A 19,099-nucleotide genomic window follows, 5' to 3' on the forward strand; every position below is an offset into this window, starting at 1 on the left:
GTTGATGCCCGACTCAATTGTAAAGATCACGTGCATTCCCCGTACCAGGCACAGCTCGGTCAGCCGCTCAAGCAGCGAACGAGGTTCGTCTTTCTCAGGCGGCCACGACAGCCCGTGCTCAGCCATCACGGCTTTCACCATGCCAACATGGTCTACTCCACTAATGGCCTGTTGGAAGCACCGTTGCGAAAGCTGAAGGTAGCGCCTATGAGCCACGCTGAGCTCTTCCTGCGGCTGCCTGAAGTCGGTAACTATGAGTCTCTTCAAGAAGGACAGGTACACGCTGATCGTCAACCGGACGAAACCGCCCCTGCGGAATAGCGTCAACTTCGAGGTCTCTTTCCCGCAGACGAAGGTGTAAAAGTTGTCACAGGGGTTCTGGTTCAGGTTCAGAGAGCTGCCCATCTCGGCCACCCAGTCGGTACAGTGCGGCTGCCAGCACCCCACTGTGAACCTGATTGCCGCGGGGATGACCCAGCAGACGGCGAGCGTGCATGCTGTGACCGCGGCGACCTTGAGACCGTACCTGTGCCACAGCGGCCGACGAGACAGTGGTGGGAATTTGACCGCGAACACTGATCGCCGGTTGCATCGCACATCTCGCTGTGTCCCATCAGTGCTAGCCTTGCGCTGCGCATCTGTCCCAGGCTCGACGACTGTTGGGTCACGGTCGTTCGTTAGAGCGCCCGGAGCACGCTCCTGCTCGGCAGTGGTAGCCGTAGACGCATAATCCTCTTTTGCAGGCGGAGCTGACAGCATGACTTCGACCCTGGTGACGCTACCGGACAGATGACGGGTACTTTGACGACCGAGTAGTTTCTTCGGCAATTAGACGTAGCTGTCGCTGTGAGCGCCGGTTCGATTTTATGATTCGAACGTTGGCTTCTTCTCCTTCTTTCTTGCGCCAGTGACATAAATAGAAGCACCGTTCACAGTCTCCAGGAAGAGTAAATTTGTGACCTGCATTCGTACATACGGAATATGCGAAGATGTATGGCGAACTCTGTTTTTAAAATGCTTGACTGGATGTAAAGACATGCTTGCATACCGTTCTCGCAAGTTCAAATTTTTCATCGTAATGTATGTCTGCTTTTGTTTTCGCGCCGTAATAGAAGACGATGGCGATCATATGCCACGTGGCCATTCTATTTTCTGCATTTTAAGTATTCCATCTTAGTTACCCGATCCCTGGCCAATCCCCCAGGGTGGGCGTGAGCCAAAATTTTAGAATCTACATGTACGTGTTACTGAGGAACAACCAACCAACCAACCAACCAACCAACCAACCAACCAACCAACCAACCAACCAACTAACCAACCAACCAGTTACTGAGGCCAGAACAACAGAAAGAACATCTGATCGTCTATCTCGCCGCTCAGTGATGCTGAACTGTTTGGCCTTGCATTCTACCGATCATTACCCGCAAATTCTATCCAACGAACTAATTATAAAAGGCACACAACAGCAAAGTTACGTAGCCGCGTTCTCTCACTAAATATCTACCTGCATGCATATCTCCTTTGTGTATATGGCACAATGAACCGAAGATTATACATGACTTTCTGCCTGCTTGTCGGATATTTCCCTCAGTATAGAGAAGACTTCTCGAGGTCTGTTAAGCAATCATGCAGGGCCTCAAACATGAATGTTACTGTCCTGTCTTCATAGGCGTGCGCACAGGGGGGCAGGGAGGGGGTCACAAAGTCAGCCCCACACATTGACATAATAGCGAGGGGGGGGGGGGCGCTGCGACACGGAGGGTGCGCAATGTCAGCGCCATACATTGACATAATCGGGAGGGGGGGGCGCTGCGACGTACCTTCGCCCCCCCCTCCCTGAAGGGGAACCCTGCGCACGCCTATGCCTGTCTTCCTTTGAAACTTCCACTCTGGGGTACTGCCACATGAATATTTGCAATGCGATGAAAGAAGCTATTGACTTCAATAGTGTGTTTTCCTAACTAGTGAGGTATTATCGTTATCTTTATTATTATTTTATCACACTTCAATTACCTTAGTACGGTGACCACACCCCACTGAGCACAGTGAGAAAAAAAAAGTCCATTCACCACCATCGGTCGCGTATCTTCTCGTATAAAGGCAGATTTCACTCAACCTGCAGGTATCTAACAAAACACTCAGGTGTTCTACGCGTAAGCGAGCGTGTCACACTTTTTTCTCACGAAGTCGAAGGTTTATAAGAGATACGAGATGTATAAATGTCATACTGATTTATGAAAATGTGCAAGGTCGCCAATGAGGCATGCGCGTGAGCTACTGTCGAGGCGTGGCATCATCACAGCTTAAGCACTTCAAGTTCGTAACACAAACTACAGCTTAGCCAAGCGACTCTGTCATAAGCGGCATGAAGGGAAATTATTATTTACTTGAAGCTGTCCATCTTATTGTGCTTCTGCATAATTCATAAAGATAGCTATAAACCATCATCTCGATGCGTTTTAAGCGCAGGTGCACTATTCCCAAAGCTCCCCCACTACATATTCCGTTCAACTTCGCTTGCCCACTTTAGCAGGAAGGGTTCCATGAAGAGATGTCACACATTTTTGTTCCGTGAGTATGAACTAATTCTCATTTTGCATTTACACGTTATTGCTGTGCAGGTCTGGGATTGGGCCCCATTGAATGGCGCAGCCAGATGCTGATCAAGAAGTGCTTCATGAAGGACCGCATCCTCGCCCTGGGCGTGGCTTCCCTGGGCGTCTCATTCGCCGGCATCGTGTTCCCGTGGCTCGTGCAACACCTCTTACGCGAGTACACTACTCCCGGAGCCTGCCTCCTATTAGGCGCAGTCACAATGAACGGCTGTATCGGCATACTTCTTCAGAAACTGTCCGCGCCGCGGAGCGCCATTTCCTGCGGCCGCGGCATACTTCCCTCAGCAGCCGCCGTTGAGAACGGCAGTGTTGAGATGCGAGTCGTCCGCAAACGGTACAGCGTGACAATCGACGACAACCCTCGGCAGGCCGGCGGCTCGTGTCCCCGGCTTAGTAGTAAGCGCGATCGCGGATCTGCGCCTGAGGGACTCGACCGCGCTGCCGGCGGCACGAACTCGTACCAGAAGCTCAGATCTGTCAGCAGCAGCAACATTCCGGCCGAAAAAGCCGACCAGAAGCCGGCGGACTCGATCAGGGACGGTTTCGGCCTCCACCAGCTCGCCGATGGAGGTGCGTTTTCGCAGGATTCTATTTACGAGGACTGTCAGTCCGACTTCGACCCTTGCGAGCTGGAGGGCCTTCCCACGTTCAAGCGGCGCCGACTTCTGACCGAGGGCTCGGATACGTATCTCTCCTGTTATTCCGTCCTAGACCCTTCGTTATACGACGTAGTCGAGACGAAAGACACCGGCGAAGTGACTATCCACAGGAGGTCGGTCTCCTCGGAGAGCATCGTAATCGTTCCCGTGCAGGCCAAGTTTCAGGGACCGCTGAAAGAACGACTGCGCGTGTTCTTCCAACCAGCCACGGTGCTGCTGAAAAACGGCATGTTTTACATCTGCGGCCTTAGCTTCGTGCTCTTGTACATCATCAACGTCGTCTACAACAGCACCATTCTGGACTTTGCCGTGGACAAAGGAGCGAGTCCCGGTTCCGCAGTGTCACTGATCAGCGTCTTCTCTGTGGCTGACCTCGTCGCCCGGCTCGCCACTTCGGTGGTCATGAACCGCGAGCTGGGATCCAAGAAGATCCTCATGATCTGGATTCAGGCCTCCAGCGGCGTCCTCATGCTGGCCGCGCCCTACCTGGTTGGTTATACGGCCGCGCTGGTCGCGGCACTCTTGCTGGGCTCCAACCTTGGATCTCTGTACGTGTTGTACATCATTATCTTCGAGGACTACATTGGCCTTCATCTCGTGCCGTGGGCCTTCGGCATCTACAGCGTCGCTGTGGCTTTGCTGGCACTGCTGATGTTAGCTGTCATAAGTGAGTATTACGAACACATATTTTAATTACATTAAATTTAATTAATCTAAATTATGACAGACCAGCGTAGCGCAATGACTACTTCTATTCTAGTATACGGTGCTTCACTTAAGTTCGCCGCACTTTTTAGTTCTCTCGGCTTAACGTTAACGTTAATTTAGGTCGAAAATTCGACGAATGTCGGAATGTGCGATATGATGTAAACTTTCGTTTATAAAGATATCTTTATAATCTTTCCATGTCCTTTTCTTTCTTCACGTTCTTGTTCCCTTAGGGGACAGCTATGGTTCTCGAAGTCTGAAGTTCCAAGGCAGTTCGTTATAAAAGAAAGGAATTGGCGATCTTTTCGTATTAGATTGACCAAAGAATTTAATAAACGGCAATAGCGTTTGATTTCAGTACATTTATGGCAAGTGAACGCGCGTTTGTAGGCAGAAACAGCTGCTATAGTACACTTCCGTTATATTAATCCCTTCATGTTCTCCGATCATACACGAATTATTTCTTCTTTCTGTGCTATTTTTTAGACATATTCGAACCTGAAAACACGGAATGGACAAGCCAACGGAACCAATAGAATTACCACACTTCTTCACTAACCGCCTATACTCGCTTAAAAGTAATGATTCTGCTCTTATGAGCCCAATTTTCAACAATGGAAAAAAACTTGTCAAGTAAACAAGAAACTCACCGTAAGAACCCGCCAATCTCAAGAACATTTTGTCTAAGATGAACATTCTCTAATGTACACATCTAAACATGCATTTAGTGGAACATACGCTTTATTCAACTTCAGTTATTAACGGGCCGTTTCAGACAGCGCAAGTCGTATTTCAGAGTCGCCGTAATTCAATGCAGCGTATCTCCGAGGAGTGAATATCTGTATTTAGCGTCAAATGGAGTTTATTTCGTTTGCTTTAGAGTTGTGCTATAACGTTAGGCTTGTTATTGAGGCATGCCGTCGGGATATTTTAAGCTGCACTTAACGTCCGAATGACGAGAGCGTATGTGTAAGAATGCCTATAGTCGGTTACAACTTAAGCATAAATACAAGCTCCGACCCCAGAACTGTGGTGCGCCCGACATTCACCTGTGCAAAACAGCCGTACTAGGTTGCTTCCGTTGTAACCGTATATATGCTTTCGCTGCTAATGTGAATACTACGCATATTACTAATTAAAGGTTCGTCTTCCCTACTTAAAATATTACGTTTCCCCGAGCAGCGATGCTGGAATCTTTTGTTGAAATTTGCTAGGAAGTTCAAGTTTTCTTCCGAAAATCAGCGACACAAACATATGTCTATATGGGAAAATCCGCTGCCTGAAATACGCGAAGGATGTTTGACGTCACGGAAATAAGCAAATGCACTTAGATGGGGCACCTAGGCACACTTACTCTGGATGGGACAGCGACGGCTGTGGGCAGAGCTTGCATTTATTGTTAGGTTATAACCGACTATAAATATATTCCTTGTCTTACACCCGTAATGCATCTCCTTCCGTTCAATCAATTTGTTCGCAGGTTATTGTCGCGACATTCTGATGTCGTACGACACCTTCTTTCAAGTAATGGGTCTCCTCTGCCTGCTGAACGTCTTCTTCTGGGCGTTCGCTGAGCCATTCTTCAAGAAACAGAGAATAAGCGCACGGAAGGCCCAGGAAAACAGCCGTCCACAGTAATATAATCATCATCATCATCAACACATCTTCACAGCAACTTCATTTACTCTCCATCAAGCAGTGACATCAGAGCGCATGATTGCACAGTAAGTCGCTTTTGTTTCTTTTGAAGAATTTAACATAATTTATACATTTACACATACAAGGCTTCAATATACATAGTTTAATTCGTGAAAAAAGTGGACAATTTTTTTTTTATGCAAGCCACCTAAGGACCCGTTACGTTATTACATAGGGAGGATGCAAAACGAACAAGATTAAGTACAATATACAATTATAATGCCTCGACCAAGTATATTGATATCACAAAATAGCGCGGTTTCTCTTGCCGCGTCATATTAATACAGGGGTAGGAATTGTGAGGTGGCGCTGCAAGAAGGGTCGCGTGAGCTGATGTCATTCGGCGACAGTACAACGGAACTTACATTCTCAATGAAGGACGCATAAGCGCAGTCACGTGGTTCGTACATGCACGGCGATGACGAAACACTTTCGGCGACGTCACCGCCTGTTTCTGGGCTGGGCGCACCAGCTTCGGCACAGAGATATCGCTGCAGTTCGTTATCGATGAAAGGAACAATTTGGTCGCAGTTTTCGGAAGGGAATACGGGGTCCACAGTTGCAAAAGGGGCCGCGTCTTCTGGTGTAACCTCCGAGCAAAACAAAAGTTGTCCGCTTAAGAATTCGTCGCTGACGCTGGTGCAGTATCCGCTTGCATCCACACCCGATGCGTTGTGCGGTGCCAATACGTTGAAGGATGTATCGCCATACTGTAGCCCATTGCCTGTCGGCGACGCGTAGCTGTTCACATACTGAGTACGTTCCGAGTTCCCAAAGCATTGAATCGGCATAACGTTACCGCTGCCAGTTCGGAAAGAGGCATACACATCATCAGGGAAGCCATTACTAAACGGCGCCTTTTGAAAAGCCGGGGTTGAATGCGCTGAAGCCATTGAGGAGCAAGCTTCCAGTGACTCACTCATAGGCGACGCTGAGGTTCGGTTCTGCTTCTTCTTCTCTCTCGGAACTCTGTAGCGGGAGACGTCATGGGACTTGAGCAGTTGCCTCTGAACGTACCGCTTCAAGTTGATCTTGGCTTTAGTCTTGACCGGTCTGTCCAGTGCAGCCCGCACGGTTTCGGTTGCACGATGCACAAACGCGAGCAGATCATCGTCCGGTGCTGCGGAGCTTTGATCACCGGCGATCCCTTCCATCGAAATCCGTACGTGCGGTTGGCCACAGAAAAAAAATCTAGCCAGCCCGTTGCGCCCACGATCTGTCTACCCTGCGCACGCCGCGGCTCGACTGAATGAGTGTTCCCGTAAACACTCGTGTTCTCACACCCCCCGCTATGGTGATAACAATGTTTGCACTTTACTCTGTACGGCCATTCCACAATGTCGCGCCGGTTTCTGATTGCCGCATGTGTGTTTCCTTTCCAGCCAGCGTGGCGTCACCTAAAAGGACGGCGGTGCGTCATACCTCGCGAGGCTTCATGCGCGCTTACCGGCATTTCATTCCGCGCGCTGACAGACTGCAGAGAAGGTCGGGCGCGGGTGCTCATGCTGTCCGGTATAAATGCCACGATGGAAACGTCGTCGGCGACTTCAAAGAGCGCCGTAGCTCTTAGACGACTTCTTGCGGTCTCAGCTGCTACAAAAGCACGCTAGAACGACTTGTTTCACGCGCGTGCAGCGGTGATATGAGCGATAGCTGAGCATTTCAATGGTCCGTATAGAGACTTGAGCAAGTTGCATTGTCATCATGCGTGAAGGGCAGCGCGCTCAGGAACGAGGATCGAAAGAAGCGGACAGGACATGCGCTGCCTCTCAACCGAAATTTTTGTTGAAAACGAAACATATAAATAAAATTCATCTAGATTAACACAAACATTCTGGCAAAAAAAAAAAATCAGATGAAAATGCGGAAGTGAACTGAGAAACTTGCTTTTTGTAACAATCATCTCTTGCAAATATGAGTGAGATAATGAAATTCAGTGTCACTCAAAGTAATCGACGGCCTGCTGATGACCCACGTATCTCCTCTCCTTCTGATATCGAAAGCGCGATTTTTTTGGCCAACATGTTTGTGACAATCTAAATGATTTTTATTTATATGCTTCCTTTTCAATAAAAATTTCAGTGGAGAGTCAGCGCTAGTCCTCTCCGCTTCTCTTTCGTCCCTCGTTACCGTACGCGCTGCACTTCACGCATAATAAAATATATGAGTAGCGTTTGGGCAGAATTTTGTACACACGCGAAACGACTTTTACGGCAGCACCGCGGTGAGGCTCCAAGCGTTAATTGCAACGCCTCTATAAACATATACAGTAAAACCTCGGTGATACGAATCTCGCGGGGTTACCGAAAATATTCGTATCATCCGAAATTCGTATCACCAGATACGAAATTAGTACGCGACAAAAGAAAGTTGGCATACGTTTTGATTCAGTGTTTCTCAGGGCCGCAGCGACGACATGAACAGCTCTGAATGATTGCCAGTAAAGTTTTTAGACGTGAACGATCATACTTGTAATCGTAAATATACGGTGCATGCGCGCGTGTCTAATTAATGAACCAGATGTGTTGTGCCCCGTGACCGCTAGTAGCCCCTTCCTAATCTTACTAGAGCTGTGCACGGGCCGTATTTCCGAGCCCGAGCCCGGTCCGGGCCCGCTGACTTTGTCTAAGGCCCGCCCGAGCCGACGGCAAAGGGCTGCGAGCCCGCCCGGCCCGACGTACGAAAACACAATGCCGGGCCCGGCCCGGCCCGGCCCGGCTTTCTGAAGGTTCGCTGCCAAAACAAAACATCGTTTTCTGGTAATTTGGCATTTTATTGAGCATATCGAATATGATCAAACGACACACGACGAAGAGTCTCTATTACACAGATTACAAACTGTCGTGCAAAAACAGCAAGCAGTCCAACGATTCCGGCTTCAACGAAGTGCGGCGCTTTTGCATTATGTAGCCAGCCGAACTGAAGTTACGTTCGCTGCTTGCACTCGTCGCCGAAATTGCTAATATCTTTTTTGCCAGCCTGGCAAGCTTGCGATATCTCTGCTGCTTGTTTTTCCAGAAGACTAAAACTTCAGATGGACAGGTGGACGATTCCATAGAGAGATAATCGGAGAGCTCCCCTTCTGTTTAAAGTAGCGAATGGAAAGGAAAAGCGGTAAATGGCGGTCGCGGAAAAGGCGCTGTATGCGTGCTGGAAAACAATTCCCGCTCATTCTCTATATTTCGGGCTTTAGTCGGGCTTTGTGCCGGGCCCGAGCCCGGCCCGATAAAACTCCAAGTAGCCCGAGCCCGGCCCGGGCCCGAGGTGAAAATGCGTCGGCCCGCCCGAGCCCGGCCCGCGGGCCGGGTCGGGCTCGGGCTTTCGGGTTACCCGGAGCCCGTCTTACTACGCTTTTCTGCATGACACTAGAATACTGCGGCCAAAGTGGTTTGAGAAGCGCTTTGCACACGATAGATAGAAGCCAAGCTCCTTCGCCAAGACCGTCCGCTTCGTCCCTTGGGGTCTTCGTCCACCTTTAATGGGACTTCATTACGGACCCGCAGCCCAAGTTTCAGTCTTGTTTCATAGAACGTCTGATTGCGGGGACATGGCTTGCATCGACGTGGCAGGCACGTGTTAACACAGTACAAGGACGCTGCTGGAGCACGCGTCAACGATTCGGGAAAAAAAAAAGCGCGACGTCAACGTCATCTGTAACCTAAACGCGAAGGCGCCTAAAGACCTCCAAGATTCGCGCGCACTATCTCGGAGGCAACGACGCACCGTTGATGGTCGCGCAGCGCGCATGCCATCGCCCGCGCGTGACGGCTGCGTCTTCCGCGACAGCGCGAGCAGCACCTCTTCGTACCTGTGCGCTAGCGTACGTTCGTATCAAACGCCGCAGGGTGCAAAGCGGTTCGCAACAACCGTACTCCAATACATTGCAGGCTAATGGGCATTGGCCGGGACCACAGAAAAATTCGTATCACCCCGAAATTCGTACGAGCCGTGATCGTATCACCGAGGTTTTACTGTACTATCGCAAACTGACGACGGCAGTTCTTGAGCATCAGGAATACTTTCCCCTTTAAAAGGCATCGCTATCGTTTAATATGTTAAGCTAGTACTGAACGTGTTGAACATTTCCTAGAGAAGCCCCGCCACGGTGGTCTAGTGGTTATGGCACTCGACTGCTGACCCGAAGGTCGCGGGATCGAATCCCGGCCGCGGAGGCTCCATTTTCGATGGAGGCGAAAATGTGTGAGGCTCGTGTACTTAGATTGAGGTGCACGTTGAAGAACCCCAGGTCGTCGAAATTTCCGGAGCCCTCCACTACGGCGTCTCTCATAATCATGTCGTGGTTTTGGGACGTTAAACCCCAGATATTATTATTTCCTAGAGAAAGCAGCGCCATTCATTAGCTTGACACAGTAGCACACTGCGCATGGTCGTTTGCGTGTCGCCATCGCGTTATACAACCACGTGCGATAACCTCTAGGCAGACATAACCGTTACATATAGCGTGACCTGACGCTATTAAGGCTCAAAAGTACTATGGGTTAGTTGGTGGCTGTTCATATACGTTCTTCCTGCATGGCGCACATAAAAATGTGATTAAGGCAAACGGCGAGATGGTGGCCTAATTTAGGTTATTTTTTTCCCGCACATATGTGATTAAGGACCTTTAGAATGGATCCATAGCTTACCAAAGACCCGGAAGAGATGATCAGGCGCCCTACCTGTATGAGTAGGAGCCGGGCAGGCGTCCTGCCGGCATGAACACACTAGTCGCCGTCCTCCTTCTTTGTTCACTTCTGCTTGTGCCGGCGGTTCACTACACCGAGACGACAGGCGCAGAAATGAAGCGTGCGAGGTACATAGGGAAGACGACTACACGCAAAGGTAATAAGCAACAGCAGTGAGTCCAACGAAAGCGAGCTATAGGAGTGACACAAATGGCGCTATATGCCATGTGACCACCCGGCTGAGCAGCAAGAGCGCGCGTAGCCTTGCCGTGAAAGCACCGGAATTCCGTTATCACGTCACTCGTGCAGTACGGGTAACATAAGCCGTGCCACACATGCCGTGCGACGCGATAGAAGATACGAGTATGTATACTTGCTCGTACCTTTCATGGCGAGTATGTAGTCATACCCGACCGTATACTGCTGTGGTGGTCGCTGCTTGCGGCGTCTTATCAAGCGGCATTTTTGTCCCCTTTTGAATGTTTTCCATGACTGTTCCGCTTGGCCGATAAATCACGGCGTTATAGACGACTGGTGCTGTCATGTTTTCGTCATGTTTAGTCATGTTTTCGAAAACCTGTCATCTCGGTGCATTAAAAAGTCCTTTCCAATTACCGAAAAAACAAAAAATTACACCATCTCCCACTCAAGGGAACCACGAGGGGGTGCGAAGCAGCAATGGGGGCGCACACAAAGTTTCCGTTACGTTCACTCGGCGTTTTCGTTAGTGTGTGAGGTTCAGGCCCGTAGCCAGGAATTTCTTTCGGGGGGGGGGGGGGGGGGGGGCACTTGCTGAAAGCCTTGACTCTTTGAGAAAAACGCCTATTTCCATGATTTATTTTCGATAAAACACCATGTGTCATCAAAATTTCGGAGGGGGGGGGGGACGCCCCCCCCCCTGGCTACGGGCCTGGTTAGGTTTGTATTTAGTGTTAGTGTTATCATTACGTTTTGTTTGTGCGTTGCTTTCCGTTAGCGCCGAATGAACGAGTGGCGCCAACGTTGACGTTACAACTCCTCTGAACGGGAGCGAGGCGAGAATGACGGAAGCCGACCGAGCGCACGCGCTTATTACACATGAAATGGGGGAGGGAGAGGAGAGAGTGGGTTACAGGCTGTATTTGGCTGCGGCGCGGCTGCATCACGTGGGAGGAGAGGCTGCGCCGCGGCTGCAGCGCGGGGGAGGAGAGGAGAGAAGGCGACCAAATACCTGCGTAAAGGAGGAGAGTGTGAGAGAGAGTAGGCGCATGCGCAGTGGAGCGCGGACGCCACCACCGCCACCGGACACAGCCCCGAGCAAAAGCTGCCTCGCATCTAAAAAAAGAGCAGATACCAGGCGCTGTGGGAATCGATGCTATGTGAGGCTGTCTGTGAAGTGTTGGGTAAGCGGCGTGCATTTCGATGGCGCAGTATGATCACGCACGAGCGCTATAGGCACCGCTCATTGGCTTAGTGTTCAGAAAAGGAGCCACACAAGGTATGCATTTTCCGTGTACGTATACAAATAAATACCTTAAGTCCGAGCGCAAATTAGCACAAGTCCGCATCAATACCCCGAAAACGCCAGACCTGCGCGGAACACGCAGTCGCGCATCTGTTGTGTTCATAACGAACAGCTGCTGTGTCTATAGACTATTTTACAGATGGGTTTCGCAGCCGCCATATTGGGCTGTTAACCTTACAGCTCTGAATCTTTAACAAATAAACGAACAGTGCTACCGTTGACATATACACATGATAACGGTTGGGTTGATGCATTGCACGTTTCTTGAGCTTATCAATTAACGTCGCGAACTACAAAAATAAGAAAACATTCGTTTAAGTTCAAGGTGGCGGCGCCCACATGTCTTAGTAAAATAGTCTATACGGAGTGCCCCAGCTAAGTTCCGCCGAGCTTAAAGCAAACACAAGTAAAAACTCGTACAATGTACGGTAACTATACCTATACGGCGTTCGGCCATTCATCCACTTTCGCCAACAGCATTTGATTGCGCATCAGTGACTCGGTTGAAAAAATGTTGCAGTGGCTTAGCTCGGCTATGCCAGGATAACGTAGCGTTAGCAAAGGTTCAGCTGATTGTTCTTAGCTTCCTTGATTGTCTAGGACTAGCTTGATTATAATGCTTACTGCTGCTCCAACGACACACACATGGTATACATATTATGTGTCACATGTATATTTATTTTGCCAGGCAACTACTTCGGAATCCGATGAGTTAAGCTTCTCCGCTCTTCTGCGCCGTTGAGCAGCATTAGCGCTCTCCTTCTCCATGGCTAAACCACACTGGCAAACGCCAGTCAGAAGCGCTATCAAGCGGCTCCAGCGCAGTGTCAGACGGCGCATAGACGGCGGCTGCACAGCGGCTGTACCTCGGCTACGACGTCACTCCTCTGGAAAGCGCTGACCGGCGGCAGCGAGTCGCGCGCGGCAGCGGCGGAGTGCGCGGGAGGTGCCGGCTTCGATGCGCCAGCTGTGTGACATCACTGATCCTCGCGCATGCGCAGCACGGCTCTTGAGGAGCCACGTGAAACTGGCTCGGCTAGGCCAGTGTAGCTAACTCCACAAAATAACTAAAACATAGAGCAAACACGTTGGCTGGGACACCCTATATAGACGCAACTGCACATACGATAGCAGGGGGGAGCTGCAAGTTTGAAGGTAAAAGAATAACAAGGCATACTCGCGCGAACTCTGTTCAAAAATCGATAAGCGCAGATGAGCCTTGCTCTGTGTAACATCGAATGACCGGAGCAGCGGAACCCCCTGGTCAGCGATGCATTCATTTTCAATTGCCGTGCACTCAAGTCAATCTCGTTTTCCAGTGCACATGCTGGATTCTCATTTTGGCCTAATAGCTACAGAAGTAGCTTGGTGTGTCATAAAATACTTGGCAAAGCAGTACCAGAGTAAACAGTGTGTTCACAGTTATAATAACCGAAATCAAATAACGTTGCAATTTTTGGGTACATGACTGCAGATTTAAAAAAAAAGAAAGAATAGAATAGCTAAGTATAATAGCGCAAAAGAAATTTAAGTTTATAGATCATAGATCAACTCTGGGCTGTGCGACTCGCTGAGGACGCCGCCAGTACGCAATGTTTACTAGCCGCCGTTTAGGCGGGGGGACTTTCCCCCCTCTGCTGGCTCCAAATAAAGTCATTGCTTCCACATAAGCGTTAAAACGCGACTATTGCCTCATTAGCTCCGTTTCACACCATTCACCTCCACTTGGTTGCGGATGATGTACTTATATTCGCTTTCAACTGCATCTGTTCTGCGGGCTGTCGCCCGGCGCTTTCTGAATATCTCACAGACTGCGCGCTCTTTTCAGTATTTGTGCCTGCGGACTTGTTTATACGCTGATTGTTCCAAAGTTGACAGAACGCACGACGTTTAATATCGAGCGAATATATCGCGCAATAACCGATTTCGGTAGGTGACAGAAGTATAGCCAACCAAGCGCAAATTGCCACCGGAATATGATGCTTTGCTCTATGGGAACAACCATCGAGTATTTATATTTTTATGTACATCGGCGAAACCGGCGTGTATTTATACAGTTTATTATGTTGGGTAAACTTTCTAAATGCTACAAAGAAAGCTATAAACGTATATTTGAAAGGACTGAACGTTGGGCTTGTTGGTACTCTATATTTGCAACAGCGCAAAAACCAAAGGCGAAGACTACGCGAGCGCAGCACTGCGTTCTAGCCCTCTTCATCACTGAAGAAAAAAATCTTTCGGCGACTTGAGTCCTCTCTTCGTTGTTTGCGCCGATACTGCAAATAGTATGTAAACATTGGTTGCAAAAATGCAAATCGGAACTCGCTTATGTCGCAACTTCTGAGAGTTCGATTACTTTGCTTATCGTAAGATTTTTTGCTTCATTTCAGATCCGACAGTCGAAAGACGCGAAAGCGTCTCAACCTTCCCAGTGGACATCGCACTCAACGCAACTCGCGCTGTAGTTCGTGCTATACAGAAGCTCCGCTTTCGTGGGCACACAATGAGTGAACTATAGCAAGTTGTGTCCAGTGCTACGAGTTAAGAAAAAAAAAAAAAAGGAAATGCAGAGCCACCACATCTCAGCACATCGACGTCGTCTCACTCGAACTTCGTACGGACATTGCGCCTGTGCGCGCACGCAGTGTTCCAAGGCTTCCAAGAATCGCATCTCTTCATGCGCCTGCCAACGACGTATCGCACTACTTCGCACTAGCACTTGCATGTAAATACGTCGCTTATGCCACGCGCACGCGAGACGTTTTAACCGGGCCAACGCAGTGAGATTTTCAGGAGAGGCACAATCGTGACAGTAACGACATATTGAGGCCAACATACCTGCGGGCTCCTCCGTCATATCTTTATTGCTTGCAATCACCAGTGAAGTCCAGCTCCGGGAGAACAAGCTAAGTACTAATGACACCTAAATGGCCATGAAATGACGCTAAAGTACAATCTACGAGTCATATTAATTCACTCGGGCCTCTGTACGACACGTTTAAGACGAGCCACATACGCTTTGTTTGTGAATGGACGTAAAGATCTCGTAGCTGGTTCCTTCGTTGCTTGTACATATCCCTCGACCTATTACGTGCAATGCCGCGTCGAGCACACGGTTACTTGAGTACGCATCGTGCGCATATGGCGCAGTCGCGTAAAGTGAAACGCACAAGCCGTTTGTTTTAGAACGGTCTATATCGACCCAAGTGTGCTGTGAGCTCTGTTAACATTGTTAAAGAGAACACACTGATAATACCGCGCGTTTGGTTGATATTTCCCAGTAAAATTTACAGGGACGCTAAAGAGAAAAACGATGTTTCTAAATTAGTAAATTATTCTTACAATTCTAAAGTCACCACGCTTGCCGCGAGAAGACGCTTGGTAAGCGAGAAAAGACGGAAAAAGAAAAGGTACGTGGCGAAATTCCCGCACCAAACGCCGTGACGTCATCGATTTTGACGGCGTCTGCTAGGTCCTACGCAGTTCCTAATCAGTAAAAATGAAGTACATTGCGCTCTGAGAGGGTCATAGACTTGACATACCAAGTTTAAGAAAATTTCGTTGAGTCAATGTCGCCCAAATACGAGAAATGCACTTTGAAATCCGTGACGTCACGTGCGGAGATTTCGGCGCCAAGTTAAAAAATTCAACTTTGACCACGATTTTCTCCTCTATTAATAAAATAATGATGGCGAAAATAACGACATTAGAGATCTCAGAGTAGAAATTTATCAATCTAAACCGATTCAGTGTTTCCCTTTACGGTGAATGAAATCGACGGTCATCCTATAGGAGCACACAAGCACGCCCTCACTGCTACAAAGTACGTTGCGGTGTCAAAGCATTCATATTTTTAAACACGAAAATACAAATAAAGCTGTATTGTGCATAAATTCGAGTCTCTCATGTGCCTTACGCTGCCAGAGCCAAGCTGCGAGTGACGTTTCGTCGGTGCTGCGGGTGTCGCCATCGTATCAGGGAGTTTACACACGGCATTCAAAACAAGGTGCTACGATGCTCATCAGGTAAGACGGTCTTTGATTCCTTTACAGTGAAATGTAAACCTTTTTTTTTTTTTTCAGATGACGTTTACAGTCCCAAGCAGGTAGTCTCGTAACGTCACTCATCTTTGTATATTTACCATAGCATAAGCAAAATCTCGCTCACGGTACAACAGTGACGTTTCTGGAACTCCGTGAGTCATTCAGATCTTCCGCGTATATATGGCGCTTCACGTATGGCAAGAACCAAGGATTAAATGAAAAAAATTGGTCGCGTATCTGCGTGCTTCGCTGCAAATGTCGTCTAAAGACGATAGAAGAGGCGCTGCGTGAGATATGGGCCATCTGGCAATACGTCGGGAAACATGAGTGCTGTGTTGCGGGCTGGTAGTCCCGGCGCAGCGGCAGGCGAAGACCGGCGGTGACCAACGCGACCGGTGGGGACGCCGGCCAGCCCGAACACGCTGTTTGGCGCGATGCGCCGAAGGAGAAGAAACGTCCGCACTCAACGAGTACTCTCCACAAACTTTACACGTCGCCTGGGTAAAACAGGAATGCCAGAGCGGCGCCCGCTGTCATTCGTACAATGCAATACTGAACCGAAACCGAAACACAACATGAGCTTGTGCAGAGGGCACGGAGGAAGACAAGTTCCAGCGCAGTCGTATTTTCAGCTCACCTTAAGAAACTAGGGTTGTAACATTGTAGGGCGAGTAGGGCCAGGAGGACCGTCACGACGAAAACCTGCCTCCTCAGTCGTATTCGCCTGAAACGTTGGTGTGGCTTCGCGTTCCCTCCTCCGCTCCTGGCCTTTCCACAAAGCTACTGCTTAAGTACGAAGGCCCCTACCGTGTCATACGTCAAGCATCCCCAGTTAACTATATGATTGAGCCTGTTCAATCATCTATGAACCGCCGTCGTCGCGGCCGCGGGACTGTTCACGTCGATCGACTGAAGCCGCATTATGACCCACCAGTTGTACCTGTTCCTTAGGTCGCCAGGATGGCTCCTTTTCCGCGGGGGAGTGATTTGTAACATGGTAGGGCGCAGACAAGAACGCCTGCGAAAGAAGAAGACGAAGACGGTTGTTGTTGGCGCTCGCGCTTGCTCGGCTTGGACCGCTGATCGCTTCAGCTGTGGCAATCTTTTAAGTCTCAACGTTAAACGCATACCATCAAGGTCTTTAAAATTGCGTATCTATGTATTTTCTGTTAAAGGGCCCCTCACCAGGTTTGACAATTTTGAGCTGACCAGCGCAATCCATGCACTAGGCGTTCACCATTACGTCTGCCAAAATTTGCAACGCTACGCGCCGCGTAAATGGGTCAAATTTCAAGCTGAACGCTGCTTGCCTTTCTTCTCGCGTCCACGCGCCCAGAGAATGAGGGGATGACGTGCATGAGAGAATGGCCCTACGTAGATAGTAGTGCTGTGACGTCGCTCCTCTACGTAGACGAGTGTGCTCTGACGTCGCCAACAGTAGCACGTGACACTGCGATAATTATTTGACACGACGCGTAGTTTTTGTAATTTGTTGCTTGAGTGGATGAATAAAACTTGAGAGCAATAATAAAACACACAAACGGAATGTGTGCGTTTTCTTTTTTTAATTTTTACTGCGAATCGCAGCGAGATTCGAGACTAATCTACCTCCGTTTCGCACGCGTTCGTGTTCTCGCGCTTTGCGCATCGTGCAGACGCCACCCTTTACAACGAAACTAATTTTCCACCGCGTTCCAGCGCTCATTAGGCTCATTTATCCTCCCGCGTCTAACTAGATGTTCATGCGGCACACCGCTAGTCTCGCGTTCGTACAAATGTTGCAGCTTTCGTGCTCAGTAATAGGTTGAAAGCCAAGTGGTCGGCGAGGGCGCATTCGGCATAACTTGCAGAGATGAAGCGCAAAGAACGCCGCCACAACACCGCTCGCGTCTCGGGGGCTCGGGCTGGTTCGGGCGCGTCATGCGCTCGTGACATTCTGTGCGCATGACGTGTTCATGCGTATGCGTTATGTGATCCTTCCGCTCGTGTGCCGAAGAGGGCAGGGAAGGGATTTGGCTTGCGAAGGCTACGCGGGGCGAGCGGCGAGGGTTTGCAGCTCGCCTCCTCGCATCATGGTTTCGCGCCGCTACAAATTATTGTTTTTCTCAGCTTCTAACCGACCGATTAGAAAAATTCTTGTGGCATAATGCTCTTTATTGGGCTCGCAACAACTTGCAATGTGTAACTAAAATTCGTTAGGTCACCTGGTGAGGGGCCCTTTAAAGGAACACACCGTCTAATACTTACCTAGTGATGTTGCGCCTCAGATATGCGTAATGTTTGCTTTTTGATCAACAATGTACACAAGTATGAACCTAGTCAGCCGTTCACGATGGCTGGCCCTTGGGCAAGTGGTTCAACTTTGGCCGAGTGGCTGAATCGAGGGACGTGCCGACAAACAGAAAGACAGACAGACAGAAAGACAGACCAAAATTTCGGCGTTTAAGTTCCCCAAGAAAGACTATCGTCTTTAAAAACATCTCCCGCTAAAGGGGACCATGAGGCGATGCGAAGCAGCGTTTCGGCATGCCGAGCCCGCGTTTCAGAGGGGGAGCGGGAGTGAAGAGGGGGAGATGAGGAATTGGGAGTGGAGAGGAGGTGTGTGGAGAAGGTTTGCGCATGCTCAGTAAGGGTGGTCACGCCGCACACCACCACCGGATTGAACTCCACCATAAGATGCTTCGCATCTAAAAAAAAAGTGAACCGCAAATGAACGAAACCAACGACCTATGATTTGCCGTTGTGTGGTGCTCGATTGGTTGTTTATATTGCACTGAAATGGTTAAATTAAGATTATGCAAATGTTTAACATTCTTTAGGGCGAATTGCGTTTCGTTACGTCGTAGAAGGCATTCCAAAACGACTTATCTTCATAATAATAATAATAATAATAATAATAATAATAATAATAATAATAATAATAATAATAATAATAATAATAATAATAATTGTTATTATTATTATTTGCAGCGTAAACCAAACAACAAAAGTTTACGGGACGTTGGCTCCACAAGAAATGCAAATTTATGCTCAATCGTCGCGTATAGCTTCCACTCTAACTGTGAGTCTATATGTCGCGATACCAACTACAGGCTGGAACATTTACTCGAAGGTTATGTCCCCAGGCAAAGCGAAAACATAACTTTCTCCAACATTTCGCGTCGCGCAAACTTTTGGTGTATATATA

The 19,099-nt window shown here is 48.9% G+C and overlaps 1 protein-coding gene across 2 annotated transcripts in view; it reads left to right on the forward strand.

Annotated features, from left to right (window-relative positions):
• The window catches only part of LOC119382567 (uncharacterized), a 36,995-nt gene extending 22,613 nt beyond the window's left edge, over positions 1–14,382 (forward strand). For both annotated transcript variants that reach the window (XM_037650321.2, XM_037650320.2), the window contains exons 4-6: positions 2,622–3,941; positions 5,463–5,706; positions 14,260–14,382. In XM_037650321.2, coding sequence (XP_037506249.1) covers positions 2,622–3,941; positions 5,463–5,620 — 1,478 coding nt within the window. In that variant the 3' untranslated portion in view covers positions 5,621–5,706; positions 14,260–14,382. The remainder of the gene's footprint in view (positions 1–2,621; positions 3,942–5,462; positions 5,707–14,259) is intronic.
• Positions 14,383–19,099: the final 4,717 nt, after the last annotated feature.

The sequence above is a fragment of the Rhipicephalus sanguineus genome, chromosome 2 (assembly GCF_013339695.2).
Source record: "Rhipicephalus sanguineus isolate Rsan-2018 chromosome 2, BIME_Rsan_1.4, whole genome shotgun sequence".
NCBI lineage: Eukaryota > Metazoa > Arthropoda > Arachnida > Ixodida > Ixodidae > Rhipicephalus > Rhipicephalus sanguineus.